We start from the raw sequence: 27,852 nt of genomic DNA on the forward strand, positions 1-27,852 counted from the left end.
CCACTACAATTTGGAAACCTACATAAACCGGTTACCGCTTTGCTAGTTATATTTGCTTTTAGCAACCGAAAATGCACGGTTTCCACACTATAGAGCGTATGGGCTTTGGTGTAACTCTGGTTTTGTCTGCTCTTGGTATCAAGTACTTTTAGATACGTATCTCTCACTTCGGACTTGCTCCTAGCCTGGTCGGGGTACAGCCTGGTCGGGAATGGCTGTTTCTAAAAAGCAAGGATACCCAATGGAAAGGAGTAATATCTCGCATAAGCATCATGGCCGCCCAAAATAATAGAACATTAAGTAAAAGTGGCAGATGTCTGATTTTCTCCCCTGGAAAAAAAACATGATAATTCAATCCGTCACCCATAATCCTTACTGGATAAACTCATATTATGCTTAACTGTCCATCAAATCATTGTCCTTGCTTTGTGTGCTCTGTTATAGGAAGAATATGCCGTGAAACGCAAACAGGCATTGCAGATATGAAACCAGATGAGTCAGTCTGCCAAATAGAGAAAGAAAAGCCCCAAGGTCTGTAGGTGAGATAAGGCAAAATGCAACCGTATAAATGCTCAAATCAGCATCCAATAAAACCCAAGCTCAAGCACCCATATTCCCTTCCTAGCAAATTCAGCGCGAAGAAAAATAGCAAATCCCCCGTTACAAATTCAATACCAGGGTAGCACCCCGCTGTTCCAAACTCATCTTCCACCGTATTCCAGTCGTTGTAGATCGTCACTTCTTTTAGAAGGAATTGCTGAAGAAGAAAGGCGCATAGGGGGAGGAAATGAAAAGACGCCCAATCATCTAATGCTGACCGTCCTGAGGAGCCTGCTCATGGTTGTTTCCACGCCAGCCTGTGGATGTTAGTTAATATCGCTGCCAAGATAATATTTGATCTCACCTCCACCACCGCCATATCCGGTATTTGGGCCACCGCCTATATATAATTAATTAGCAAAAATAACCCAAAAAAAAGTGCAATGAAGAAACTCACCATAACCGCCAGGACCACCTGCTCCGTAGCCAGCGGGACCGCTGGGGGCAAAGTTGTTGTTGTAACCACGGTTGTAACCGCCCCCGCTGTATCCACCAGCAGCGGCGTTGTTGTACCCGCCATTGTTATTGTATCCGCCAGCGTAACCACCAGCACCACCCTGACCACCCTGACCACCCTGATAAGAAGATTGGGGCTGAGAATTGTATCCACCACGGCCTTGGAAGCCACCTTCGCTGCGCTGGGGTCGGTCAAACGCCTTGTCAACGCGAATGACCCTTCCGTCGAATCTGAACAATGCATGAGATTTCCCTTGAAGTAAGATGAAGGTGAGATTGAATTACTCTTGGTTGTTCATGGCATTCAAAGCAGCATCTGCCTCAGCGTCCGTAGCAAAGCGGACAAAGCCGAAGCCACGGCTCCGCAAAGTCGCACGGTCCTTCACAACAATCTACAGTTAGTAGAGTCAGTAGAAGCCCAAGAAACATAGTGTGTACTTTGATCAAGGCACACTGACAGCTTCTTGGATCTCTCCAAATTGCTGGAAACCCTCGCGCAAGGTATCATCGCTGGTATGCCAAGAAAGGCCGCTAAATTCCATCGTAGCAACGGTTAGACTGGCTCCTATAGCACAAATTTGTTCTCAGATAGAAAATACATACTGAACAAAGAGCTTAGACATCGTGTTGAATGTCTAACAGAGGAAGCTGGAAGAGAGACACTCTGACTTGATCTGAGAATAAGAAGAGTGTTGAAGGGAAGAAGATCAAAAAAAAAGAAAGGATAAAAATCAGAATCCGGGTTGTGAAATAACAGGGAGATCCTAGTGGTTAAGAGGCGAGTCAGCATCCAGTCCCGTGTAACAATCACACTGCGTTAGGGCTCCCACCTTGGGAATTTTCCACTGGTCGGACGCCAACGGCAAGTCCGCGCAATATAATGCTTACTGTGTCTTTGTCTAGGAACTAGAGTGAGAAAGGCCCGGGCTCAGCCCCAAGAGTACTCCGAAGTGGGGTGATATATGCTGCAGAGATAGACACTTCAAAGCCCAGTGCCACGGCCCTAAACCTTGAGCTGATTGAATTGCGGGTCTCGTCGGAATTTCATCAGACGGTGTCCGAGGCTCCGTTTGGATTGGCGGCACTAGGAGTAACGGCTGATGTACGTTGTACCTTTGTTTGCCCCTCACTTAACTGGAAATATGAAGGATTCTGCGTTGGGTTTCAAAGGGCTGGATTAGCACCTGGATTCTGTAAACCCGTATGCATAGTATGTATAGAGTACGGAGTAGGTCCGTACTTCTTATCCACTGCCAGGATGTAAGTCCCTTGAAAGCAACGCCATCCTAGGTGGGGTCCACACATGGATAGTGGAATTTTGGTAGAGTCTTCGCACCTCACAGGTCTGGGAATGATTGGTTGTATGCATGTTTATGCTTTGTGGATTTTTCTCCTCAATTCGGTCGGGAATTGACTGAGAGGATCGGATGGTCTATCCATGTAGATTGGAATCTATATTTGATTACCAGTCCATCCTCCCTGTTCAGACAATTGTCCCAAAAGTGTTGTTGTGCATGTGCATGTGTCCGAGAGGCAGTGCTCCGGCCCACATGCGGCTTGGGCCGTGGGCCGTGTACTGCGTATGCCGGAAAAGATCCCGCGAAATGTCGGACACAAGGATTGCGTACAATTCTAACATCTCCAGTTTATAGAAGAGCAGCTATGGGAGAATAGCGCCGAAAGCCTATGAAAAAAAAAAAAAGTAATTCATAGAAGACTCGAGGAACCATTATTCCCCATGTAAGATAAGTATTGAGGAAGAGAGAGGGGACATGAAAAAAGCAAAGAGCAAACATTAGGAATTTAAGGGAATTTGAAGAAACAATGAAAAGATAGGATGAGCGGAATGAAGTTGAGCTGGTCGCACTTTCTTCGGCGGTCAGATTTGTCTGCTTTCAGGTCACAGCCCTGGAGTACTCTGTCCAGTTGCCCTTCAAGTCTACGTCATTTCTACACAGCCAAGTATCATTTGAGAACCTTCTTGATGGAGAAAGATAATCCAATTTATCAGTGGCTTTCCACTGTGGAGGACCAGGAACAGAATCGCAATCAAGATGGAGGCATGTTGTTGCAAGAACTATGAAGCTTCCGCGCTAACAAAGCTTTAGTTGAGAACCAGGAACAGGTGAAGGACACAACTCTTGCAACGGGCATACCACGGATCCGCATCCCACTAGAGGTATCTGATAGTGTGTGCGGGAATGGAGCTTCAGCCCGCAAGAAAAGAGATTCAGGTCACCTCGAGCAAACCAAAACGTCGTCCACTAGAGAGACCATACCCGGAAATGAGAGTCATAAGAGATCTCGGGATGGTTACGAACTAAGGCCCAGACACAAGACTCGCGAGGATCGCTATGAGTACAAAGGCCCATCATCGGCCGTCGAGGCCCAGTCGCAGTCTCGCAAAGGAAGAGCCAAGAAGTCCCGAGGCAGGAGGCACACCATGAATGATGACTTCCAGGCCATCAATGTGACTGGAAACAGATTGACAGTAAGTAGTGTTCTGCATAGTCTCACTGCTTCTTACTTATGCCAAGTAGCTGCGCAACAATACAAACCTGGGTATATTCGGCAAGGGACGATCTTCTTCTACAGCCAATACAACCAGTCATCACGGAAATACCCTGTCAACCGCTCTTGCAAAACCTGCAGCAAGCATCAAGTCGCATAAGTACCTTGCAGAATCTGATCTTGCCTTTTCTGAAATGAACTTTCTGTTCCGGAGGAGAAATTTGAGTCCGTATCCCACGTCGACTGCCAGAGAGACGTTCAATGGACAGCATGAGAGAGAGTACCATCCTCAAGAGCAGCAGTTCGAAGATCCTGCACGTGACTTCACCCTCGACATGGCTCATTCAAACAACAAGTTGCTTGGTGGGAAACACCAACTTGATACCTCAGTCACACCACTATTCACATCTGAAGAGGCCCCCGTCAGCGAGATTTCCCCAGTTTCCAACCATTCTCGGAGTGCTTCCCCCAAGCCCCGCAATAAAAGAAGAAAGACATCAAAACAAGCATCGTCTATTCCATACACTTGGAGTGAAACTGTGGTGGACGGCGCAGAACAAAGCCATGCTCTCGAGCAACACCTGTTGAACCTGCTGCATGTCGGAGTCCATCCTGAAGTGCTATGCTCTGAGATCACAAATACCGTCTCAGCCAAACGATATTGGACTCTTGCGGAATTATGTGTCCTTTTGGAGGAGAGAAAGACGTCATGGTCAAATGACGCCGCCAACAAAAAGCGAACTTCACCCGAATCCAACATGGGGCAACTAGCTGCAGCCGAAGCTGAAACTGCTTTACAAGTAGTTCCGGAGATCATTGCATCAGATCATTTAGATCTTGACGATATCGGTTGTGCACAAAATGAAAAATCCAAGCAATCTCCGGGTTCGACTGTCGCTTGTGAAACAGCTTGCAGTGTGAAAAACGATCTACCGCAACAATCTTCAATTCTCGAGCAACAGCAGGAAGAACCGCGCCAAACTTCAGATAACCCAGGCTATCCGAAACCCCAGGCCACCACCACATCAAACAACCAATATGGTTTCATAGATATCTTGGATAAAGATCAGTGTGAGCTCTTCTCTCAGCAATCAGCAGATGACGATGTCATTTTTCCTGTATCCGTACCAGAGGTCAAACGGCCGCATATGTCTGACATCGAGTTTTATGAGCTGGGTCGAGTCGAAGATGATGATGTGTTCTATCGTACACTGGACGCTGCTTACTCCGCCATCGTGCGCCCTGAAGTCGCGGCAGAAGTTGCATCAGACTTACAGCACTCACTTGAATCTCCCGAACTAAATAGCACTGATCTTCCGAATAGCCCAGAATCAACGGGCATTCGGGACTCCGATATTCCTACCAAACAGGTAGAGGCGGGAGAAACAGAGCCTTTGGCAACGGTCTCCCAAGACATCATACAAGAACAGTATGACGAAAGTTCGCCTGAGCCTTATTGCCAGCACGAACTACCCACGAGTCATTCGAATGATCCTTGTGTTGACCAGAGCAATGATTTGCCATGGCTGACTACTGGATATGGTCAGTCACAACCGCACGCGTCAGCTGGAATCGATGCGCGACAGAGCCAACCTCCCCGATTATCTCGTTTCTGGCGACAGAACAAGCTCTATTGATCTTCATCAGCAGCATGGTTATCAAATTGAACAGTCAAAAGTGTCAATAGCAACTTGATCGCATTTGCATCAGTCATCAATGATATCAAGGCAAAATATCGTCAGCTTCATGTACATACCTACCTAGCTTAAATTCAACTGTTAATAGAGCCAATGGTGGGGGAACCTTGAAGTGCAAGACAGCGTACATGAGGGCAACCTCCCCTTTGAAATCATCTGATCAGACTAGAGCCTGTAACAATGATTGAGCTAATTCAGCAGAAGATTGACTCAACCCAGTTCATTCCAACCAGGCCCCTCAATATTCAGGCCCTAAACCCTGTAAATCGATAATAGTCTAGAAGGCACCCAGCTGTGCTGGCTTATCAATCTTGATGATGGTTGATGAATTCATTGGGTATATAACAGTCTTGGACAGGTAATTAAACACATCGTCAGATGGTTCAAATCCAAATGCTTGTCTCTATTCAAGCTATGGAGTTGACCTATCCATGTATGCTGCCGTTGGACGAAAAACAATTGCAAACCACGAGAGATCAATCAGGAAAAAACAACACTGGATTCGATCATGGGTCCCCTGCAACGCCAGATACAACCAGCGCAAGAATTATTGGGAGTTTGGATTTGATTTGAGGCAATTTTGTAGCTTTTTTTGGGTCGTGGATATATCGCAGAGTCCACGAAAATTGAGTCGGGTCGGTCTTGTATAGGTATTCGAACGCTGAGAGGTGAAAGTCGTACAGTTGACGATGGCACGCTTGATAAAATGACATGCAGCAAGTGCTTACAAGGCGATCGGGACTATAATCTATCAGAGAGTCGCAGCCGCCTCGATCACACCTGCTGCCTTGAATGCGGCCGGGTTCCGCATCACCACTTCAACTGGGTAATTCCACTGCATGAATCGCGTCCAACCTAAAAGGCCAATCCATTAGCAATTTATACTCTCACATACAGCAATACCTCGAAGCTTGTTGCCGTGACATACTCCAATACGCGCATCGTCGTCCCAGGTATTTCCCAATGAACGGTACCAGGACCATGGTCAGAAGTAGCTCCAGTTGTTCAATGCTTTCCTGCCATTCTGCCTCGGCATCAGAGGAATATTCAGACAAGGTATCGAGTTCAGAGTCGTGTGTAGATTCTGAAGGGAGGGAGGCGAGCTCATCGTCGGACTCGGAGTATGAGTTCTGTCGGGAGGGGACCATGTACGCCGACATCGAAAAGGAGGGATTTGAGCTGTCTGGATCGGGGAAAGACATGGTGGAGATGGTTGTAAAGAGAGAATAGTGAGTAAATGAGGGAAGTGGTGTTGATCAAGCAGTGGCCTGCCTACTGCGGTCATACGTAAATGAAAGAGCAACTGTTTGCCTTCATCGATCTGGCGGTGCCAACCTGGAAGCTCCCGTAATCAAACACGTGACGTGTAATCTGGTGACTCAATTCGAGGTCACGTGCCTGTACTGCGATAACAGAACTCACTCTCAGGCCTGGCGATATCAGATTCCAGTGACAATTTTGCCTTCTTACCCTATTGCTCTAGCTCCTCGAATTCGCAACAACCTGAACTCATCTCCTACGAACTGTGGTTGAGTGAATAGCATACTTGAAGCCTCACAACATGGCGGACGCTGTACGTCACACCCTTGTCTTTTTACCGACCCTCCCACATTTTCTTTGAGTCTGCACAATATCGACCCCTCGGCCACCAACCACAGTGATTCAAGAACACACATTGTTGAGCCCGGGGTTAAAGACTGGTACTTCTCATTGAAAGCCAGGCTACACGATTTCTTCTACTATTTCTCTTTTTTCTCATACTAACACCGCTTTTTGCCGCTCCGCTCAGGAAATCGAGACTAAACAGCGCAAGTCGGTCGCATTCAGCGAAGGATCGGTCATCATGGATACCAACGGCCAAGTCACAGACGCCCCCGCGGCTGTCAAGCCCACAGAAGGTATGCAATACCTCTCCGATCCCAGCTTCAATCCCCCGGTCGCCTTTGCCTCAGCCCCACTAACAAATCTCTTGAATGTACAGAGAAGGATGTCGACGAGGTCACCGAGATGTTCAAGGGTCTCTCAAAAAAGAAGAAGACCTCCAAGAAGTCTAAGACCACCGAAGCCGGCGATGACGAGGAAGCCCCCGCTGCCGCCGATGGCGAATTCGATCCCTCCGCGCTGAAGAAGAAAAAGAAGAGCAGCAGCAAGTCTAAGAAGGTCGACCCCAACGACTTCGATGCCAAGCTCGCTGAGGCTGGTATTGCTGAGGAGGCTGGCGAGGAACAGCCCGAGGAGCTGCCTGAGGGCGATCTCGAGGCCGGCACCGGTATCTGGGCACACGACGCCACACAAGCCATCCCCTACTCGCTCCTCGTCTCCCGCTTCTTCTCCCTCATCGAGAGCCACCACCCCGACCTTCTGTCCAGCGGCGCCAAGTCGTACAAGATCCCCCCGCCCCAGTGCCTGCGTGAAGGTAACCGTCGTACCATTTTCGCCAACATCGCCGATATCTGCAAGCGCATGAAGCGAAGGTTAGTTATGCTTCTTCCCCATTGATTCTTTGAGATCTCCTATCTAAATATCTTTTTTAATTAGCGAGGAACACTGCACCCAATTCCTGTTCGCCGAACTCGGTACATCCGGCAGTGTCGACGGTTCCCGTCGCCTGGTCATCAAGGGAAGATTCCAACAGAAGGGTATCGAATCGGTTCTGCGTCGCTATATTGTTGAGTACGTCACATGCAAGACTTGCCGCAGCCCCGACACCGAGCTCAACAAGGGAGAGAACCGTCTCTATTTCGTTACTTGCAACTCCTGTGGATCCCGTCGTTCCGTCGCCGCCATCAAGACTGGTTTCCGTTCCCAGATCGGCCGCAGAAAGCGTGTGGGCTAAGCGGACGGAGGAGCTGTACTGGCAATTTGCGAAGGAAGGGCTTGTTTTTATCTCTTCCTTATGGCGTGTCACTTACTAGAGCTTTTGCGGGTGGAAGGAAGGCACTGTTGCTTTGCTTTCTACCCTGACGGGCTTGAGATGAGGAAACGATTTGAAGAATAAAAAATAGTTTCGCATGAAATGGATTGATATCATTATATGTCTTCGAATCTGTATGATTTTGCTGTGCGAACAATTAGGATTGTGGTAGAATCGCCCGCCACTCTTGACGTTCAGTTCACCTTAGGTTAAACCCTTCCGGGGAACGAACGCCTACGAGTCTGATATGCTCTTCGATACATTTGCGTATAGGTAAATGGATTAGCCGACCTGGCTCTTTTTACCTAGATCCAAGTCTCCAGCTTCAAGATCTTCGAGAGATATCGGGTACTTTTTTAATAGAGCTTTCAACAGCAACACAGGCTCGTAGGTATGTTGTAGTAAGTCAAAATCATTCGAAATTTCCATGATAACGCTGCGGAAATACACAACAGTTTCGCATAAAATGTACTGATATAACCAGAGCATCCACCTATAACATAGCAAATTGGTATAAAATAGAGACCTCCACACGATTGGGCCTGTGCCCGATGCATCGAATAAGTGTACAACAAAAACACACGACGATAATCTGGGGGACAACTTCGTTTTTCTCATGAATGTAAAAGTGAACATATAAATTTCGTTAAACGGAATTCGCTGGAACTGACTTGTTCTGGTGGAATGGATGCAAAAGAATTAACCACTTGCTGTGCTCATCTTCATTTGAGCGGCGAAGGCATTCAGGTTTCTGGTCTGTAGATAGACAGTTCCAGGTCCTGTAAACCTACACGCAAGACCCTCACCAGAGCTGATACCGGAGATGATACCACCAGAGGCCACACGCTCCATCTTGTACGAGCAGTTCCACGCCACAAGGTGTCCATTGTCGACGAAGTATGACTCATTCTCTGCAAGCTTTGTAGGGGATAGACGTGTTAGATAACCATTTTTATCAAATCATCTGGCATGATAGACTTACATCTTTTTGAATAATTGCACCGAAACTCTGGATCCAAAGAATGCCAGCCCCTGTAATGTGATAGATGAAAAATCCCTCGCCGGAGAAAACACCCTTGGACAAACTTTGGGCCTGGTACTTATGCTCGACACCCACGGTATGTCCAAGGAAGGCGTCACGTCCAATCTTCCATTTGTCTGGTTCTTCCATGTGGACGGCCATGATATCTCCCAATACTGAAGGTGCCAGCAAAAGCTCACCAGGACCGGTGTAATGGGACATAGTCATGCTACCCCCAATGACAAATTTCTTCAACGAGAACGAGACGCTTCCTCTCAGTGTAAGCGTTGGAGACATTCCAATCATGGCACCTAAGAATCAAGCAATATCAGAATCCACAACAATACACATTTTGGAAAAAGATATCAACTAAAGCGTATCCCCGTACAAGGATGGCTGGAGTGATTGACTTACCGGGTCTAACAGTCAAAGGACAACCTACTGCCAGTTGCACTGTCAAAACAGAGTTGGTATCTCGGTGGCTGATCCTAAAACTGCCACCGTTGAAGGTCCCAGTATCATCTCGGCTGTTTGCCCCTGCTCCACTAAACTCTCCATATGCCGGGGCTCCTCCGGGCATTTGTTTCATTCCAATGAGACTGTTGTTCTCGAAAGCAGCTGCATTGTGCTGAGCAACTAGCTCCTGTGGTGGGCTCACTGACTTCGGTGGGGCTGCATACCCTCCACTCGAAGGAGCTGCATATCCCCCACTCAAAGGAGTCGGATATCCTCCACTCGGGGGTGCTGCATATCCTCCGTTCGAAGGGGCTACATATCCTCCACTCGAAGAGGTATGTCGATGGGGCTGCGGACTCTCTGCTGGTGGGGTGACCGAGGGATATACTCCATTTTGAGACGGTTGCCTTGGGGGAGGTGGATAGTGGAATGCGGGAGCCGTATCTATTTGGTTCTGGGATTGCGCAAATGCTGAAATACTCAGTACTAGGACATCGAAGTCACAATTGGAATTAATTACAGGTTATATGGGCCGGCGCTACAAAATTGGTCAGTATACGTGCATTTTTGTGGATTGCAAAGGTACTGACCTGTCATGGGTGGTGGAGGATAGTTTTGTTGAGACATTTTGCGTAATTGGATGATTTCGGTATACAATTTTGGTACCTGAACACTGATGTGTTTATTTTCCTGTGAAGGTACTTTTGTAGTCAGAATCGCAGTGTTCACAAGGCAAGATTGACTGGAGAAGAGATCAAACTCACTGTAGGGTGAATATCGTCAAGACAAAAACTTATAGCTTTTCGCGTATTATTTTGAGTTAATTAGAAGATCAATGGCCATCCAAATGGCCTGAGTTGTTGTACGGGGTAATCATGCGTGAAATAGAATCAGAGCGGGCTCCGCGGGGTCTTCTCTTTTAAAGGGGAGATAGCTTCCCCTCACCAAGAGCTTACACTATTCTTAGAACAGAGTTGTCCATAGCAAGATTAGGCCGCTTGTGTGATGAGGCTTGCAGCTCACGGTCAATCAATCTCAAGTCACACATCACTACTGTGAGTACTACTGATGTTCCCCACCGGGCGCTAAAAGATGTTGCATGTACGCGACTTGATAGGCGTGTCCTATGCATTAGTTTTGCCGAGCCATATATTGACATAGCTCATTCGTCGGAATACCATATGCCATGAAAACAGCAAGAGCGAAAAGACACTTTCCAAGATTGCCCAGGGCTGGGCAAATATGAGGGGCTATCAACATTTTGCATCAGGGGACTCGGTGCCAAGTACAGAGTGTAAATATGTCGGCAATTTCCAAACATGCGATTTGGAAACCATTAGACGGCAACATGGACAAGACTGAGGTAAAAATAATGTTAAAATTTTGTTGTTGCATACAAGCTTCCGTATCTTACGGATCTCTCCGAATTGAAGGTGATAGGAACAATGTTGAATCTCATGGCTCTTTGATACCCCCTTCTTCTGATACCTGGCATAAAAATGACATTGCCTCGGTATAACCATATTCTCTGGCATGATCTAAAACCGTTGATCCACCGTGATCACGCAAATCAAGACTAGCTCCGTTCTCCACAAACAACTGTAACATTGGGACTGGATTCTTTGCATGCATGGATAGCATCAATGCGGTTTTGCCGGATTGACCTCGAGCGTTGACATTCGCTCCTTCTTTAATCAGCAATTCAGCCATCTGAACCCGATTATTCATGGCGGCTACTAGGAGCGGCGTTGAGTTGTCATACCCCAATGGGTCGATTTCTGCACCATGGGATAATAGAACCCGGGCAGTATCAAGACGATTCTTCTTTGCTGCCCAGTGTAGAGCACGGTGACCAGCATGATGTGTAATCTCAATGTTTGCTCCATACTGTAGAAGCAATGCTACAATATCATCATAGCCTTCATGAGCAGCGATTGCAAGTAGACTGATCTCCAACTGTTCTATGTTACCGTTCGGGTCGGCTCCATTTTGCAGTAGCAGTCGACATCCCTCGAGATCATGGGTACGCAACAAATCAAGCAACGGTGATCGATTGTTTGGATCTATTATCTCAATATCCGCACCCTGCCGGCGAAGTATGTCAAGTGCTCGGTTAGATCTAGTACTTGCTGCAAGACTGTACCCCATCCGACCAAGGAGAGGAAATTCGTCGCTAAGCTCCACCCATCGCAACAAAAGGAAATGCAACAAAGCATGGAAGTTATTCCTGATTATCCATTCGAATCCTATTTTTTCGTCTTCGCAGTTATCTCCGTGATCAATGTCATCGAGCTTATGCAATGTGAGCCAATCTTTCAGAGCTCGAACGCCCTTTTGGATTTCTTCTGGGTCTTGGTTCTGGTCGTGGGATCCCTGCAGATCCTCAGACACGTTGAGCGCTCTCAAAGTAGGTTGACAGAATGCCATGCCTGGAACATTGGTCGAAATGTTCCAAGCAATCCATCCGAGTTGGCGCGAGAATGAGTTCCACCATTCCACACGATCATGGGATGCGGACCTGTGTAAGGGCAACACGTTTTTGTGAGCTTTCATAAATTCATCTATGATGTCGGATGTGAGAAGCGCGCATGTCTGTTCGAGTCCTTCTTTGCAAACATGTTTGTTTGTGTTCAAAAGTGCCCGACGGCAAAGGAACCCCAATTCATAGACTGATCGCTCAAATTGGGAACGCTCTGATCGTGAACAGATCCAGCGAAGAAGTGTAAATGCACTTTTCCAATCACCTTTCTCGATAAACTGCTCCCTGCGAGCCCTAACCTTGGCCGAATCTGCCGCTAGATCTGGTAAGAGATGCCGATGTCTGAGGACGGGAACAATACATAGCAATGCATCCTCCCTTGAGCCCAATTTGCTATTCAAAAAGCAACTTATGAGATCATCGATTCGAGTACTGGATGCTAAGAATGAGTTTTGCAATCCGGGAATAACATCAACATCCCCACCCAGATCATGCAAGTTAAGGAACAATTCCTTGAGAAATTGAATGTAGATATCCTGCGCTACCATGGCTTCGAGCTCATTCTCTGTCCTGACAGCCAGGACTTTCCCATCATATGAAAGACTTTTTGGCTCGAATCCAAATAGACGTGATGAATTACCATAGCCTGCAGATGGTACAAGCCTCGCCTCCGTTTGCCTGAAGATCCATTTGTGAAAGTAGAGGAATGTTTCTTCTCTGCCTGCCTCGTCTTCACTTAATCCAATGAAACGGCAAAGAGTTGAGTTCTGCCAGTTTTCATTTGACTTATAAAGCGACCAAGTCCACAAGCCGAGAATCGCTTCTAGCTCGCTGGCATCCGATTTCCATTGCAATGCATCACCGCATCGCATCAGACCGATTGAATATGTTCCCGGAGCTTCAGTGACAGAGCCTGCAGAGACTCCCTTGCACGTAAAGGCAAGTTGAAACTCGAAGGTCTTTCCGAGGTTGACTCCCCAACTAGAAACCAAATCCATCGTCGACTCGATAGTCTCTGCAAGACTGGAGGCCATTTTACGAATGGGCATCCCGTTCCAGTCAACGCCCAAGCTCTGTCTTGAGCTGGTCGTGAGCCTTGCGAGCTGGGTCCTAGTTCGAATTAAGTTTTTGGCCAAAGGGGTTCCAACATGTGGCATGAATCTCGGTGAAGGCATACATGCTGGCCGGTCAGGGATAGAGGCGAGCTCAAAAGACTCTACTTGCTCGAGATAAAATGCAAAACAATCCATCTCTTGCTGCTTGTGAGATGTAAGTTCCCGGTCGTCTTTCATCTTATTTTCGTTTGGTGCCATTCTTTCTGTGCGCAAGCAAGTGCGTATAATTGACATCAAGAATGTCGATCCCAGCTGGGCTAGGATGACAGACGCATGAAGTCCTCTCAGTCCGATGAACTGGAAGATGAATCCCAAAATTGTCGACGCGAGGGTAGAGTAAATCTCCAAATATTTCCTATCAAATCTTCGATCTCTGACAGATTTGATATAACGAAGTTTCTTGGTCATTGAAGAGTCAGGCCCTTCATTGACAGCCAAGAAAGCATTGAAGACCTGGTCACCCACATCTTGATTACCGGGCTGCAGCCAGTATATCTTGCTTGGCTTTTCTGCTTTGAGATAGTACTCTTTTGAGGAACGTTCCATGATAAATGCGCAGAAGAACATTCCGAGAAACAGAAGCGTTGTCCCGATGAGATAAAGTGGGAATGCATACGAGGCAACAGCTTTGTCGTCTTTCTGGAAATGCTGGGGATATACAAACACCGTGAGTGTAGCGTACACAATAGTGCCTTGGGGGGTTCTTTAGCATTTCGGGCGGGCTCAAAGAAGGAGAATTACTGACCAGTCTGCAGTACACCACCAAGAATTGCAGCACAATAAAACCAAAATTGATCTCTCCTCTTGATTCCCTTGTTTAATGACAGATTAGGAATATCCAGTTCAGGCAGGTCACTGGGTGAAACTTTGCTATTGCAAGACCAAGCCTTCTCTTCAAGGGCATCTTTCAAAGTGCCAATCTTTGTCGCCTTTTCTCCAGTATTATGCTCCACATTCTCCCAAGCAACTATCTCCACGATCTTGGGTCGGCCAAAGACTCGTGTAATGCCGCCATCGTTGAAAAGTTCAGCTGTAGATTCTGAGACGCAAGGAAGAAGTTCGCTTTCGGCTTCAGCAGGACCTTCTTGTGCTCGTCCGACGAATGCCCTCAGGGAAGAACTGCCGCAGATCCTAATCACCGACACAACGGCAGTCAAGACTCCTAGTGGTGAAAGGGCAAATATGACATTATCAAGAGTGCTGATTGACTCGGATAGAAATTGTTTCGTAAGTCGTTCGCCGAACAAGGTGATTAAAGGAGCCTTTAATCGAAGCATCAGCACATCCCCTTGACCTCATTCGGACAATATGAATAAACATACCAAGTCGGTAGCAAGGTTATTCGTGAAATCATCCCAATTATCATCAGCCTTAACAAAAGTAAACAAAGATATAAAAAACAGTATAGAAAGCATCATAAAAAATATCGTAAATCTAACATATCAATTCATAATAAAACATAGACAAAAGAAAAAAATCCATCTAAACATCCTCCCAACCGCCCAAACCGCGGTCTCTTAAGAGAAAACCCCTCCATCCTCCATCCGCCATCGATGGGCATCTTTTACCGATCCCCACTCGACTCAGGGCAAAGTACAGAGCCCATATGCCCGCGAAGCGCCTCCCCGTGGCAATAACAGCATGCCAACGAATGATATCGCGAACAGTATGATCATGGCTTTAATTTTGTCGGGATATGAAACCCACTAGGATACTTAGGGCAGGCATGTAAGCGCTGTGCCAGCGACAGTCCCCGTTGTCACTGCACTAGTTGCGGCCCGCATCGCGCTATAGCCCGGACTGCGGGTCTAGATGGGGGGCATTGCTTTGATCAGCGCGTAACTTATCCTTGATGCATAGGTGGCTTATGAGAAGTTAATTTTATATAATTATAGGACGTATGTTATGCGGGGAGGGCAAGAAGAGATGTTAATGGCATGTACCGGTTGGTTACCGGACTATCATTGTGTTGTTGTTTTTTTGGGCACTTCCGATCCTTGGGGCTTTGGAATGTGGCGTTGATCGAGCCCAGGCAAAGATAGGGAACAGACAAATTCAAGATTAGGAATATGTATGCGCTCTCCTGTACTAGGGCTGGGGTTGAGGAGCGTGTGAAATCTTCGGAACTTGCGGTTCTGGCAACCACTCCTGGGTAGGGCCATGACAGTAGTGTGGGTGTAGAAAAATAGCGATTCCTGTTATTATAAAGTGGCGGAGATTTTCAAGGAATTAACCCTGCTAAGGTCGAATTTCTGTTGCACACAGGGTAAGTGTTATATATTGGGCTACGTGTTGAGATCCAGATCAATTGCTCTTTTCATCCATTTATATATATTTTTGAGCAATTCATCAAATACAGAAAAGAAAGGCTGAGACGAGTAGAAGAGGCAATTCAATCCAGCCAAAAATTTTGAATCAGATAGACAATTTATGATTCTTTATAGTGGATGTAAATGTTGTAGTTGATGGCAGGGCGGAGATTCTAAGATCTTGCCCAGGTGAATTAGGCTACTAAATAACACCTGACCCAGCAACCCCGTGTCTTCCGACTCTCCCTACTCTGGTTTTTTTTACTTCTCTGGTCATTCTGCACTTGTCTTTCTCCACTATTTGCTACCCCTGTCCTTTCGAAATGGCAGCCTCCAACCAGTTCGCGTCTGCCATGACCACCCGGTCGCTCCGCATGGTCCGGATGGTATGGCTTTCTGTTCCTGTTCCTGAAATGCGATCCAGGTACTAATTCAACATCTGCCAGGAACTGGAATTTCTTGCCGATGCCTCTGTGATCACTCCGCATCAGCTCTCCTCCATTCTATCACAGCTACCCACCGATTCCGATGCCTCTCGGGCAGTGCAGGCATCATCATCGCCACCCCGACAGCTGGCGCAGCCTGTGCCTGTTCAACATGTTCCAATGCAATCACAGCCCCCTCCCGCTACCTACACGCCCTCATACTCGCCCCCTGTGTCACAAATGTCCAATGTGTCAATGAACGAGAAAGCTGCGCTGCACAATCAATATGCAAGCCCGCCCCCTGGGGCCCCGCCGGCTTATCCCCAAGTCCCGCCACCAGCCCTCGGTTTCGCGACGGCCATGTATGAATATCACGCCTCCGACGCAGGTGACTTGAACATGAAGCCGCAGGATCGCATCCAGATTATCGAGGAAATGAACAAGGACTGTATGTTATATCCCTTCACTCGGATATAGAAAATAAACTAACCTGTGACTGACAGGGTGGCGTGGTCGCAATGAGCGGACTGGCCTTGAGGGCATCTTCCCTCAAAGCTACGTGACCGTTGAGAAGGCTGGTATTTCTTCGCCTCCGCCTACAAACTATGGAAACATGCCTCTTGCAGTTAGCCAGTCTGGACAGCCCGAAAATCCCGACGAGCCAAAGAAGAACAAGTTCGAGGAAGGAGGCAAGAAGTTCGGAAAGAAACTAGGCAATGCCGGTACGTATTGCATACTTATGGTACTCGTTATTTGGTTTCTAACTTGATATTAGCAATCTTCGGTGCCGGTGCTACTGTTGGCTCCAATATCGTGAACAGCATCTTCTAATCATACGGCTAGGCTATTTTGCCGGGCATTTTGCTTGGTACTCACTTTCATTGATACGGCGTTGGTGGCTTGAATTTTTCGTTGAATGGATTGGCTGGGCTCAATTACCATCGCTCATTGGCGGGCTTATGACCAAAGATTTCAGGGTCCCCAATCTTCAAATGTTGATTTGCTCTTCATTGCGACACAATCCCGACTTAGGGCTACATAGTACATATTTATCTCAGCCAATGACTTTCGTCATCACATTTGAATTCACCTAGAGCTTGGATCGTACAGCTAGAAAGAACCTATGCAGGTTGTTACGGCAAATGGAAGTGAAACAAAAGAGAATGGATAGACATTCCGCTACAAGTTTACTTCCTGGTTCCAACACAGCAAAAAGAAAAGCGGATGGAAATAAGTTTCTGACGGCTATATACTTGCTGTCTTTGCTGTCTTATTTAGGCTACAGAACTCATACTGAAATGTTCAATTTATGTTGTACATACTAGCTCCATGTTGTTATATATATCATCCGACCACGCCATCCCAAATGTGGAAGCCCTGATATAAAATGAAAAAGACGTAGCTGATACGAAGCAGACAGTTGCGATACAATGCTTCATATAAAACCCGCAGAAGGCTACCTCGAAGATATACATACCAGCACAGTCGATAGAGGGTGTTGTATATATGAAGCCAATAGTATGCCATCTCCACTCCACCAGATCCCATTTGCTTAAGCAGACAAGAAAATAAAAGCTGCCTCCTTTATACCTCGCTTTTAGGCCCAATGGTCTGCATGCCCAAATTATCCATAGGGCTATGGAATGAACAATAATGAACGATGAGAAGTGAGGCTAGGCCTATCCTGGTGCCCGACCATGTGCTCAGCCTCGTGGCGGGAACCCATAATTGAAGACTCATTATGACTCCTGTGCTTAATTCGGTACGATGTAGCATCTGGCATACTGTTTGAGAATAGCGGGTGGTCCTTGAGGATATATTTTGTTGTCCTTCTATGATATCAGTGATTAGGGCTGGGAATGTCCACACACATGAGGCCTTATGACATCAAGTTGTGGGTCAAGTAATCTTGTGGATGGGTTTAGGTTGACTAAATACATCTGTAATTTTCATATAAAACCGGCGAGATAGTATTATTGAAGACTGTGTATTTGATTGGGTTGGATCTTACAATTGCCGCAATTGGGTCTTGAATGTATGAAATATGTAGCGTGCATAATTGCAGGTGGCTGTGGCAATCGATGTGGTGGGGGAATTACTGATGGGTATAGCGAACCCCCAAGACCCCATTGAACCCTCTCAGAAAAGAGACTAAGCCCCGTATCAAGCTGCGAACAGTCATACTGAACTAATAGAAATAAGAAATGCTGTAAAATGTAAAAGCCGAGCCACAATATGAACAAGGACAAGGGGCCTTTGACCCAGATATGCACTAGTCCCAAGGCGGACTAGTGCGGGCCCCCCTCCCTCGAGAAGCTTCTGTGTCATCGATATAAATTGCATTTCTGTCTTCACCCTCACACGACCAACGTCATCTCCCTCCACGCTCAGCTCTAATTCTTACCAACCTACACCACCCAACCCACCAAATTCAATCTCCTTTCAAAATGTCTGACTGGGACACCACCACTAAGATCGGCAGCAAGTTCCGCGGAGCTGGCGCTGCCCCCCGCGAGACTGTCATCAAGGGCAAGAGTGCACTGAACGCTGCCCAGCGCTCTGGCGGTGTTGTCACCGAGAAGAAGTACACCACTGGTAATATTGTACGTGAAATCTCCTTTGAAATCCGGAAAAATACCTTGAACTTTTACTAACCCACTTTCTAGAGCGCCAAGGCAGGTGCCCCCGAAGGCCAACACTTGACCAAGGTCGACCGCAGCGACGATATCGTCAAGCCCAAGACCATCGGCCACGCCGTCGCTGATGCTATCAAGAGACGCCGCACCGAGGAGGGCTACAAGATGACCCAGAAGGAACTCGCCACCAAGTGCAACACCACTATGACCATTATCCAGGACTTCGAGCGTGGCACTGCCGCCCCCGACCAGAAGGTTCTCGGAGCTATGGAGCGTGTGTTGAACATTAAGCTGCGTGGTTCCGATATTGGCTCAGAAAAGTTCCCCAAGAAGAAATAGACGATCGGGGTTGAGTCCGCGGTCTTCATCCCTTCCGGAATGAGACGGGGGCAAATCTCAAGTTTTCTGCATCTGCTTTTTTGCGCTCTATGACTGCCATGTTCCTTCTCCATTTTCATGAGTCGTCACTTTTCTTTATGTTTTTTTCTACGGGTTTCTTTTCTGCTGGTCGGATAAGCGCTGGCCTTGCATGGGAAACGGGCTTAGAGAAGATATCACGAAAAAAATTTGTATAAATGAGATACCTCAGATTTTGATATTATCATATGTTTTTCTACTTGGAATTGACATCTAAGTGTAGATTTGAGTAGATGAGTGTTTGCATACCTCGCATATCATGCACACGAAGGAGAGCCTAGCCTATATAGGCAATGGGATAGATACATACGTAGTTGTTTCCTATGTACATATGGACATACCCATATAGGCAATTCCTATCATGCTCTTTTCGATGCCACCTGAACTGTCTGAACGCAATTTGAAGATTTGCAAAGCTTTGATTTTGTCTATTTACCCGATTTTCATCTCTTTTGCGGAGGACCAGATAGGACAGACATATGAGCTCAAAAAAAGAACCATGTCATCTTTTTATTAAACAAAGACACAAACACAAGGTACCAACTCCGATTGATCATGGAATCAATGAAATGAGAAAATCGTGGACCGGAAGGTCATCCCATTCCGTATGCGGGACTCGGGGGATCTATCCCAGGTCTTTTCGCCTCGTAAACACATACACACGACGCATCCCAAATTTCTTCACCACATCCGCTCTTTACTTCCGCGCCTGCTCCCGCTCGACCTCGTACATGAAGTCAAAGTATGACTTGTCGAAGTGGTGGACACGAACGTATCCGTCCTCACCACCGGAGGCGTATGCGGTACCGGCGGGGTGAACGTCGATGGTGTTAAGAGGACCGAAATGGCCACGAACGCGACCGCATTCATCTTCGAAAACCTGCATAAGAAGATGATTAGTATGTGGGGCATAAAGTCACTCAAATCGCATATTTATACTCACTCTGTGGTAGAATCGTGCCTCGAATTTACCCTGGCGGGCGGAGGTGGTAGTAACATCCATGGCGGCTTGACCACCACCGAGAATGACGAAATCCTTCTTAGGTGTCACGCTAGCAGTGTTGAGAGGAGTGTCGGAGATATAGGTTTTGAGAATGGCGAGGTTGCGGGAGGACAGGAGCTACATCTTATTAGCCGGGATTGCCTTATAGTATGATCTATAAAAGAACATACCTTAGCTGACTTGTCTTTCGACGCAGTAATGAAAGACAGGCGATCGGGTGCGAACTGAATGTCGGTTATTTGGCTATCGAATTCGTGGATTTGCACGTTCTCGACTTGTTCTCCAGACTAGAGATGGTATTAGTATCCAATGCCCCTCAAATCACCTCCGGAAAAAAAAGACATACCTTAGGATCGTACTGGCTGACGCTGCCATCCTCGTGCCCCGCAATGATGTACTTGGATAGGAAACTCCACCCCGCAACGGTGGCCTTGCTCTCCTCACAAACGATGGTCAAGGTGGGCTCGGCGGCCTGTGCGCTAAGGTTCTCGCCGTAGCTGATATCGAGAACGGCGATAGTACCGTTGAAACCCATGCGCTTTTCCGTCACGGCCAAAAGTCTGCTTCCATCGGGGGAGAATGCCACGCGCTTGACGGCTGTCGAGAATTCCCACACCTTAACACACTCGCCGGTCTTGATGTTCCATAGACGCACGGTGTTGTCTGCTGATCCGGTTGCAAGAAGAATGGTGTTGGGGCTGACATCGACTGTCCAGACAGCACCCTGGTGGCCGTTGTAGGTACCGAGACGCTCGCCGTTGGCGGACCACCATGCGCACACAATCTTATCCTTCGATACGGAGAAGAGGAGGTCGCCATCGCTGTTGAACTTGATCTGGGTCAAGGACCGCTCCTGTTGTTATAGATGGCTGCGGTCAGTCTCTGTGGATCCAGCAAGATTTCGAGGGAGGTAACGCACATGGCCGGAAAGCAAAATAGGGCGCATTTCGAAGTGTTAGAATATTAGGAAATTCGAGATGGAGTATCGGAGGGGAAAAATCTGAGACGCTCGGCTCAGAATGGGTAAGGCGGAGTGGCTTTTGGGGGGGGGGTCAACCTCGTCAACCTCACTTTCTTTGACTAGTGAATTTCATCGCACACTCGGCCCTCAATGCCAAGACTTAATCGGAGGCTAAGATCTTCCGCATTCCGATATCTACACGTGATCCTGGTTCCTGAATACCCTAAGCCCTAACTGGTGGTCCTGAAAAGGTTAATACGGTCTGGATTACTCATGCGGCTCATATAGGAAGTTCATGCCTCAGGCGGAAACAAGGAGATGCCCGGGAAACCGGGAAACTCTCCGACTCTCCGCATGAGCTTAATTAGAGACAAAAGAAGAGAAGAGGTGAACGTGAAGGGAATATCTCGAATTTGACAGGGCTGGCCTTAACCCCAGTATACATATTGAGCAGTTACATGTGAAATTGAGGTATAGTTTTGGATTTCCTATCGCAACGCCGGTAGCAACTCCGCGGGTTTGCCCCCAAACAAGCAATAACTCATGCCATTCGTCCCCGCGGCCCTACCCCGCTGCACTTTTTATCTCCAAGTGCATGCGGGCACTCTCCGAAATATTTCTCTTCTATCTCGTTCTTTTCTCCATAAATCTTCTATCCAAGGAGTGAGACGGTCTCGTTCATCGTCAATTCAGTCTCTAGTGAACGTCAATTTTTCTTCTATCAGCCCCGCTATCTCACCACTCCCAACGTTTCCCGGTTCAGCAATGGCTGCCGCCAAGATTGATGGCACTGCCATCGCGAAGAACATTCGCCAGGGATTGAAGTCCGAGATCGAGCAGATTCAAGTGACGAACCCTAGATTCAAGCCGAGCTTGGTCATCTTCCAGGGTAAGCATGCCTCTCTGGAGTATGATTACGGGAGTGTTGGATGCTAACATGATCATTCTATATAGTCGGCAATCGATCGGATTCTAGTTGGTCTATCTATAGAAGTATTGGGAGATCTTTCGAACTAATGTTACTTAGGTACATATGTGCGCATGAAGTTGAAGGCCGCTCAAGAGGTATGATGTACTGTTTGGGATATTCGGGGCATTCTCTGACCTTATTCGCCAGGCCAACATCATATGCACCTTGATCAATGTTCCTGAATCAAGCACGGAGCTGGAGCTCATTCAAGAGATCACCAGAGCCAACAATGACCCTGCAATCCACGGAATTCTCGTTCAATTGCCCGTCCCCAACCACATGTCCGAGCACGCAATCACATCGTCTGTTGCAGATGAGAAGGATGTCGATGGTTTCGGCGCAATCAATATTGGCGAGCTGGCTAAGCGAGGCGGCCGCCCATTGTTCACTCCGTGTACCCCTCTGGCAGTCATGGAACTACTCAAGGCGAGCGGGGTAGACCCCGCCGGCAAGGAAGCAGTTGTCCTGGGACGTAGCGACATCGTTGGCAGCCCGGTCAGCTATTTGCTTAAAAACGCTGATGCTACCGTTACTGTCTGCCACTCAAAGACACCGGATATTGCCCGCGTTGTGAAGACCGCTGACATCGTTGTGGCGGCCATTGGCCAGGCCGAGCTTGTCAAGGGTGAGTGGTTGAAGCCTGGTGCTGTGGTTATTGATGTTGGTATCAACTACAAGCCTGATGCGACTAAGAAGTCCGGTGAGCGACTGGTTGGAGATGTGGAGTTTGAGTCTGCTTCCCAAGCGGCCTCGCAGATCACTCCCGTCCCCGGCGGTGTTGGCCCCATGACAGTGGCTATGTTGTTGAAGAACGTGGTTCATTCCGCCAAGAGCTACTTCGAGAAACAGAAGGATCGCCGTGTCACTCCTCTTCCCCTTCGCCTACAAACCCCCGTGCCTTCCGATATTGCTATCTCGCGGGCCCAGTACCCCAAGCCTATCACCCAGGTTGCCACCGAGGTCGGCATTGCTCCTCATGAGTTGGAGCCTTACGGCCACACCAAGGCTAAGATCAGCCTAGATGTGCTGGACCGTCTCTCCCATCGCCGCAACGGAAGATACATCTTGGTCTGCGGTATCACACCCACCCCTCTCGGTGAGGGCAAGTCCACCACCACATTAGGTCTCACTCAAGCACTCGGTGCCCACCTGAACCGCATTTCCTTTGCCAACGTCCGACAGCCCAGCCAAGGCCCTACATTCGGCATCAAGGGTGGCGCCGCTGGTGGTGGCTACAGTCAGGTTATTCCTATGGATGAGTTTAATCTCCACCTTACTGGTGACATCCACGCTATCACCGCCGCAAACAACCTTCTCGCCGCGGCTATTGAGACTCGGATGTTCCACGAGTCCACCCAGAAAGACGCGGCTCTCTACAAGCGTCTTGTCCCTGCCAGCAAGGGCACTCGTGAATTCAAGCCTATCATGTTCCGACGTCTGAAGAAGCTGGGCATCGAGAAGACTAACCCAGACGATCTCACCGAGGAGGAAATTACCCGCTTCGCCCGTCTTGATATCGACCCAGAGACTATCACCTGGCGCCGCGTTCTCGACGTCAATGACCGTCACTTGCGTGGTATTACTGTCGGCCAGGCCCCCACTGAGAAGGGCCACTCTCGCGAGACTGGTTTCGATATTTCCGTCGCTAGTGAGTGTATGGCCATTCTTGCCTTGAGCAACGACTTGGAGGATATGCGTGAGCGACTTGGTCGTATGGTGGTTGCTACTTCTAGAAGCGGCGACCCCGTGACTTGCGACGATATTGGTGCCGGTGGTGCCCTCGCGGCCCTGATGAAGGATGCCATTAAGCCAAACTTGATGCAGAGTTTGGAAGGCACCCCTGTGATGGTGCACGCTGGTCCCTTTGCCAACATCAGTATTGGCGCCAGCTCTGCCATTGCCGATAAGCTTGCCTTGAAGCTTGCCGGTACTGAGCCTGATGAGGACCATGAAGCCAAGACCGGTTTCGTGGTCACTGAGGCTGGCTTTGACTTCACAATGGGTGGTGAGCGCTTCTTTAACATTAAGTGCCGCTCCTCTGGTCTGGTTCCTGATACTGTCGTGATTGTGGCTACTGTCCGTGCGCTGAAGGTCCACGGTGGCGGCCCCGAGATCAAGCCCGGTGCCCCTCTCCAGGAGGTCTACCGCACTGAGAATGTGGATGTTCTCCGCAAGGGTTGTGTCAACCTCCGGAAGCACATTGCCAATGCTAAGCAGTATGGCGTTCCAGTGGTGGTTGCGATTAATAAGTTCGAGACTGATACCGAGGCTGAAATTGCCGTCATCAAGGAGGAGGCGATCGCTGCTGGAGCCGAGGATGCTGTCCCTGCCAACCACTGGGCTGAGGGTGGAGCCGGCGCCGTTGATCTGGCCAAGGCTGTCATGACCGCTAGCTCCAAGGAGAAGAACTTCCAGCTCCTCTACGGACTGGATGGTACTATCCAGGAGCGCATCGAGCGCATTGGCCAGGCCATGTATGGTGCCGATAAGGTTGAGTTCAGTGAATTGGCCCAGAAGAAGGTCGACACCTACACCAAGCAAGGGTTCGCCAACCTGCCGATCTGTATCGCCAAGACTCAGTACTCACTCAGTCACGACCCAGCCCTCAAGGGCGCACCCACCGGCTTCACTGTGCCGATTCGGGATGTTAGATTGGCTGTGGGTGCTGGATACCTGTAAGTTTTTGTTCCCGCAATTTGTGGGAATCCGTTACGCTAACATAGCTATAGCTACGCCTTGGCTGCCGATATCCAGACCATTCCCGGACTACCCACTGCCCCTGGCTACCTTAATGTGGACATCGATACTGAGACTGGCGATATCGACGGGCTGTTCTAGATTACGATATAGGGAAGGGGATGTTTGGAGCTTGCATTACATACCACTGATTCGAATTTCGATTCTTCAACACATAAGATAATTGGCGTCTGATGGGGTCCTTAAGAGAGATTTTTCAACACCGCGCAATCCGGGGAATTGGACACATGAAATCCACATTGGGATATTATTTCATCATAATCAATATACACATATTTTTTTCATCTGAATCTAGATCGTACAATTCGGTTGGAGCTTTTCCGGGGTCTAAAAGGGAGCCGGTCAAGGCCGGAGTTGAGCTCCGTTCTCCGGGAACTCACTCTACCACCGCGTATAGCCTTCTTCAGCGGGTCGGTTGATGGAGCTTGAGGTGGAATTTTACCTGAGAAAGGGTTAGATCGATGAGTCAATAGACCAAGAAGAGAGAGATTTAAAGAAAATGAGAAATCCACGTGAATTTACTGTTCAAAACATTTCAAGACATCTAAAACTTCAAACATATCTCGTGACTCTTCCGGCTTCGGCGCTTCTTTTTGCGGAGTGTTATTAAGACCCCAACCTCCATTAAGGCTTTTTCCTTCACTACCCTTCTTTTAACACTTCAGACCCTCTGCTATTCGGTAATTATCCCTTTCTTTTCGCCTTACTCATCTTGTTCCGATCGAGTTCCGTATTGCCCCGGTACCTTTACCCCAAAATCCCGGAAATCGCATATTCGCTATCCTTTCTCCGGGAAATTTCCCGACTCCACACTTCCTTTCTGCCGAACCTCATTCCCTCGGTTGTAGCCAGCGGCGATTGAGGCGACTTGCATTCCGTTCAGCCAAACAGAAACTGCGAAACAGGTGCTGACGTCCCCAGGCAGTATTTCACGATGAACGCTCTCCGGTCCAGTTCCGCACTCGCTCGTCGGTCCCTCGCGACCCCTCCTGCCCCTCTCTCTTCTACCTCTCGCCTTATTTCTTCCTCTTCTTTTACTTCTTCTTCTAAGAGATCTATCTCCTCTACTTCCCTCTCTCAACGCACTAATCGAGTTGCTGCTTCTTCCCGCTGGTCCGGATCGATCCCCTCGTCTCTCACTCAAACCCGCACTATGGCTACCGAAACCAAGATCAAGGTCAAGACCCCTTTGGTCGAATTAGATGGTGATGAGGTATGGGACAAGCCCCCCTTTTTATAGTTCGAACTTTCAATCCGCCTGTTTCACAAGCCTGCATATCCTCGTGCTCGTCCGGCACGTTTTCGTAGAAAACGCGGGGAAACACGGGGAATGTTAGAATATTCATGTGTCAGTCGTCAGATGACGCTGTCCAAGGCTTTGAAAACTCATCTTTGACATGTGCTAATCGAATGATTTTCGTGAACATATAGATGACTCGTATTATCTGGCAAGAAATCCGAGAGAAGGTAAGCTTATCGTCCCATCCTTGTTCGGGTTAGAGCTGCATGATTGCCGCCATTGCAGGGTTCATGCAGTGGATGCATCACAATATGTGCCCATCCAGATTCATCCTTGATACTAACTAGCCGCCTATAGTTGATTCTGCCTTACCTCGATGTCGATCTCAAGTACTACGATTTGGGTATTGAGTACCGTGATGAGACCAATGATCAGGTCACCATTGATGCTGCCGAGGCTATTAAGAAGTACGGTGTCGGTGTCAAGTGTGCCACCATCACCCCCGATGAGGCCCGTGTTGAGGAGTTCAAGCTGAAGAAGAGTAAGCTCATTAAGCTCAGCGGCAGAAATCCGCTTGGTGTAACTCCAAAAAGCTAACCATCTCTAGTGTGGCTCTCCCCCAACGGCACTATCCGTAACATCCTGTGAGTAAATCCAATCCGATTGACTTTGACCGCTCATCACTAACGATCTATCTAGTGGCGGTACCGTGTTCCGTGAGCCCATTGTCATTCCCCGCATTCCTCGCCTGGTTCCTGGCTGGACCAAGCCTATTATTATTGGCCGTCACGCCTTCGGTGACCAGTACCGCGCCCAGGACCGTGTCATCCCTGGCCCCGGTAAGCTCGAGTTGGTCTACACCCCTGCCGGCGGTGAGCCTGAGCGCATCCAGGTCTTCGACTTCCAAGGTGGTGGTATCACCCAGTGCCAGTATAACACCGATGAGTCCATCGCTGGCTTCGCCCACTCTTCCTTCAAGATGGCTCTCATGAAGGGTCTTCCCCTCTACATGAGCACCAAGAACACTATCCTCAAGAAGTACGATGGCCGCTTCAAGGACATCTTCGAGGAAATCTTCCAGAAGGACTACAAGAAGGACTTCGATGCCAAGAACATCTGGTACGAGCACCGTCTCATTGACGACATGGTCGCCCAGATGATCAAGTCCGAGGGTGGCTTCGTCATGGCTCTTAAGAGTAAGATTTTCCACCCATCCCACGCTGATTTTTATTTTTTATCTAACACATGTATGTTTAGACTACGACGGTGATGTCCAGTCCGATATTGTCGCCCAGGGCTTCGGCTCCCTTGGTCTGATGACCTCCGCTCTGGCCACCCCTGACGGCAGTGCCTACGAGTCCGAGGCCGCCCACGGAACTGTCACCCGTCACTACCGCGAGCACCAGAAGGGTAAGGAGACCTCCACCAACCCTATTGCCTCCATCTTCGCCTGGACCCGTGGTCTCGTCCAGCGTGGCCAGCTCGACAACACCCCCGATGTTGTCTCTTTCGCCGAGGAGCTCGAGCGTGCCTGTGTCGAGGTTGTCAACGACGAAGCTATCATGACTAAGGATCTGGCTCTCGCCTGTGGCCGCAAGGACCGTGAGGCTTGGGTTACTACTGGCGAGTACATGGCTGCCGTTGAGCGGAGGCTCAAGGCCAATCTTAAGGCTCGTCTGTAAATTTTTTCCCCATTTGCTACAAAACTTCATGAGATACTCCCGTTTTAGAATCCCTCGCGGGATGGCATTGGCGCGGCTTTGATTGGTCATTTTTGCTTTTGTATAGGCTGCAATTGAATTGCCATTCTGTATACTTCTTTCTAGTACATCGTAGGAAACTAGTTTCCGGAACAGTATCATGTCGCTTTTAGCTTCCTATGCTT

At 48.3% G+C, this 27,852-nt stretch overlaps 11 protein-coding genes across 11 annotated transcripts; 6 read left to right on the forward strand and 5 right to left on the reverse strand.

Moving 5' to 3' along the window:
- Positions 1-807: 807 nt before the first annotated feature.
- N7479_000614 (RNA recognition motif domain-containing protein) lies at positions 808-1,679 on the reverse strand (the record flags this gene model as incomplete). The annotated part of the gene is made up of 6 exons (XM_057248312.1): positions 808-857; positions 905-940; positions 998-1,287; positions 1,342-1,448; positions 1,515-1,614; positions 1,660-1,679. 6 exons carry the CDS (start codon positions 1,677-1,679, stop codon positions 808-810), a joined length of 603 nt encoding a protein of 200 aa, XP_057112744.1.
- Positions 1,680-3,040: 1,361 nt separating this feature from the next.
- On the forward strand, positions 3,041-5,204 carry N7479_000615 (uncharacterized protein; the record flags this gene model as incomplete). The annotated part of the gene is made up of 3 exons (XM_057248313.1): positions 3,041-3,120; positions 3,142-3,547; positions 3,597-5,204. The coding sequence occupies 3 exons, from the start codon at positions 3,041-3,043 to the stop codon at positions 5,202-5,204; spliced, it is 2,094 nt and encodes a 697-aa protein (XP_057112745.1).
- Positions 5,205-6,015: 811 nt separating this feature from the next.
- Positions 6,016-6,466, reverse strand: N7479_000616 (uncharacterized protein; the record flags this gene model as incomplete). Its single annotated transcript, XM_057248314.1, has 2 exons — positions 6,016-6,119; positions 6,193-6,466. 2 exons carry the CDS (start codon positions 6,464-6,466, stop codon positions 6,016-6,018), a joined length of 378 nt encoding a protein of 125 aa, XP_057112746.1.
- A 359-nt stretch (positions 6,467-6,825) lies between these two features.
- Positions 6,826-8,100, forward strand: N7479_000617 (translation initiation factor eIF2 subunit beta; the record flags this gene model as incomplete). Its single annotated transcript, XM_057248315.1, has 4 exons — positions 6,826-6,837; positions 7,054-7,162; positions 7,246-7,738; positions 7,803-8,100. The coding sequence occupies 4 exons, from the start codon at positions 6,826-6,828 to the stop codon at positions 8,098-8,100; spliced, it is 912 nt and encodes a 303-aa protein (XP_057112747.1).
- Positions 8,101-8,877: 777 nt separating this feature from the next.
- On the reverse strand, positions 8,878-10,282 carry N7479_000618 (AIM24 family protein; the record flags this gene model as incomplete). Its single annotated transcript, XM_057248316.1, has 5 exons — positions 8,878-9,096; positions 9,161-9,510; positions 9,614-10,126; positions 10,176-10,193; positions 10,246-10,282. The coding sequence occupies 5 exons, from the start codon at positions 10,280-10,282 to the stop codon at positions 8,878-8,880; spliced, it is 1,137 nt and encodes a 378-aa protein (XP_057112748.1).
- Positions 10,283-11,110: 828 nt separating this feature from the next.
- N7479_000619 (ankyrin repeat domain-containing protein) lies at positions 11,111-14,664 on the reverse strand (the record flags this gene model as incomplete). The annotated part of the gene is made up of 3 exons (XM_057248317.1): positions 11,111-13,941; positions 13,995-14,511; positions 14,572-14,664. The coding sequence occupies 3 exons, from the start codon at positions 14,662-14,664 to the stop codon at positions 11,111-11,113; spliced, it is 3,441 nt and encodes a 1,146-aa protein (XP_057112749.1).
- Positions 14,665-15,881: 1,217 nt separating this feature from the next.
- On the forward strand, positions 15,882-16,814 carry N7479_000620 (SH3 domain-containing protein; the record flags this gene model as incomplete). Its single annotated transcript, XM_057248318.1, has 4 exons — positions 15,882-15,944; positions 16,005-16,431; positions 16,487-16,705; positions 16,759-16,814. The coding sequence occupies 4 exons, from the start codon at positions 15,882-15,884 to the stop codon at positions 16,812-16,814; spliced, it is 765 nt and encodes a 254-aa protein (XP_057112750.1).
- A 1,616-nt stretch (positions 16,815-18,430) lies between these two features.
- Positions 18,431-18,958, forward strand: mbf1 (multiprotein-bridging factor 1; the record flags this gene model as incomplete). Its single annotated transcript, XM_057248319.1, has 2 exons — positions 18,431-18,586; positions 18,650-18,958. The coding sequence occupies 2 exons, from the start codon at positions 18,431-18,433 to the stop codon at positions 18,956-18,958; spliced, it is 465 nt and encodes a 154-aa protein (XP_057112751.1).
- Positions 18,959-19,733: 775 nt separating this feature from the next.
- Positions 19,734-20,985, reverse strand: tif34 (translation initiation factor eIF3 subunit i; the record flags this gene model as incomplete). The annotated part of the gene is made up of 5 exons (XM_057248320.1): positions 19,734-19,916; positions 19,980-20,156; positions 20,210-20,326; positions 20,386-20,892; positions 20,959-20,985. 5 exons carry the CDS (start codon positions 20,983-20,985, stop codon positions 19,734-19,736), a joined length of 1,011 nt encoding a protein of 336 aa, XP_057112752.1.
- A 558-nt stretch (positions 20,986-21,543) lies between these two features.
- On the forward strand, positions 21,544-24,808 carry N7479_000623 (C-1-tetrahydrofolate synthase; the record flags this gene model as incomplete). The annotated part of the gene is made up of 4 exons (XM_057248321.1): positions 21,544-21,889; positions 22,028-22,065; positions 22,118-24,645; positions 24,700-24,808. The coding sequence occupies 4 exons, from the start codon at positions 21,544-21,546 to the stop codon at positions 24,806-24,808; spliced, it is 3,021 nt and encodes a 1,006-aa protein (XP_057112753.1).
- Positions 24,809-25,661: 853 nt separating this feature from the next.
- Positions 25,662-27,649, forward strand: N7479_000624 (NADP-dependent isocitrate dehydrogenase; the record flags this gene model as incomplete). Its single annotated transcript, XM_057248322.1, has 6 exons — positions 25,662-25,940; positions 26,159-26,194; positions 26,325-26,508; positions 26,575-26,611; positions 26,667-27,163; positions 27,225-27,649. 6 exons carry the CDS (start codon positions 25,662-25,664, stop codon positions 27,647-27,649), a joined length of 1,458 nt encoding a protein of 485 aa, XP_057112754.1.
- Between the last annotated feature and the right edge of the window lie 203 nt (positions 27,650-27,852).

Source organism: Penicillium vulpinum (assembly GCF_028829585.1).
Source record: "Penicillium vulpinum strain IBT 29486 chromosome Unknown utg000001l_segment0_segment0, whole genome shotgun sequence".
Classification (NCBI taxonomy): domain Eukaryota; kingdom Fungi; phylum Ascomycota; class Eurotiomycetes; order Eurotiales; family Aspergillaceae; genus Penicillium; species Penicillium vulpinum.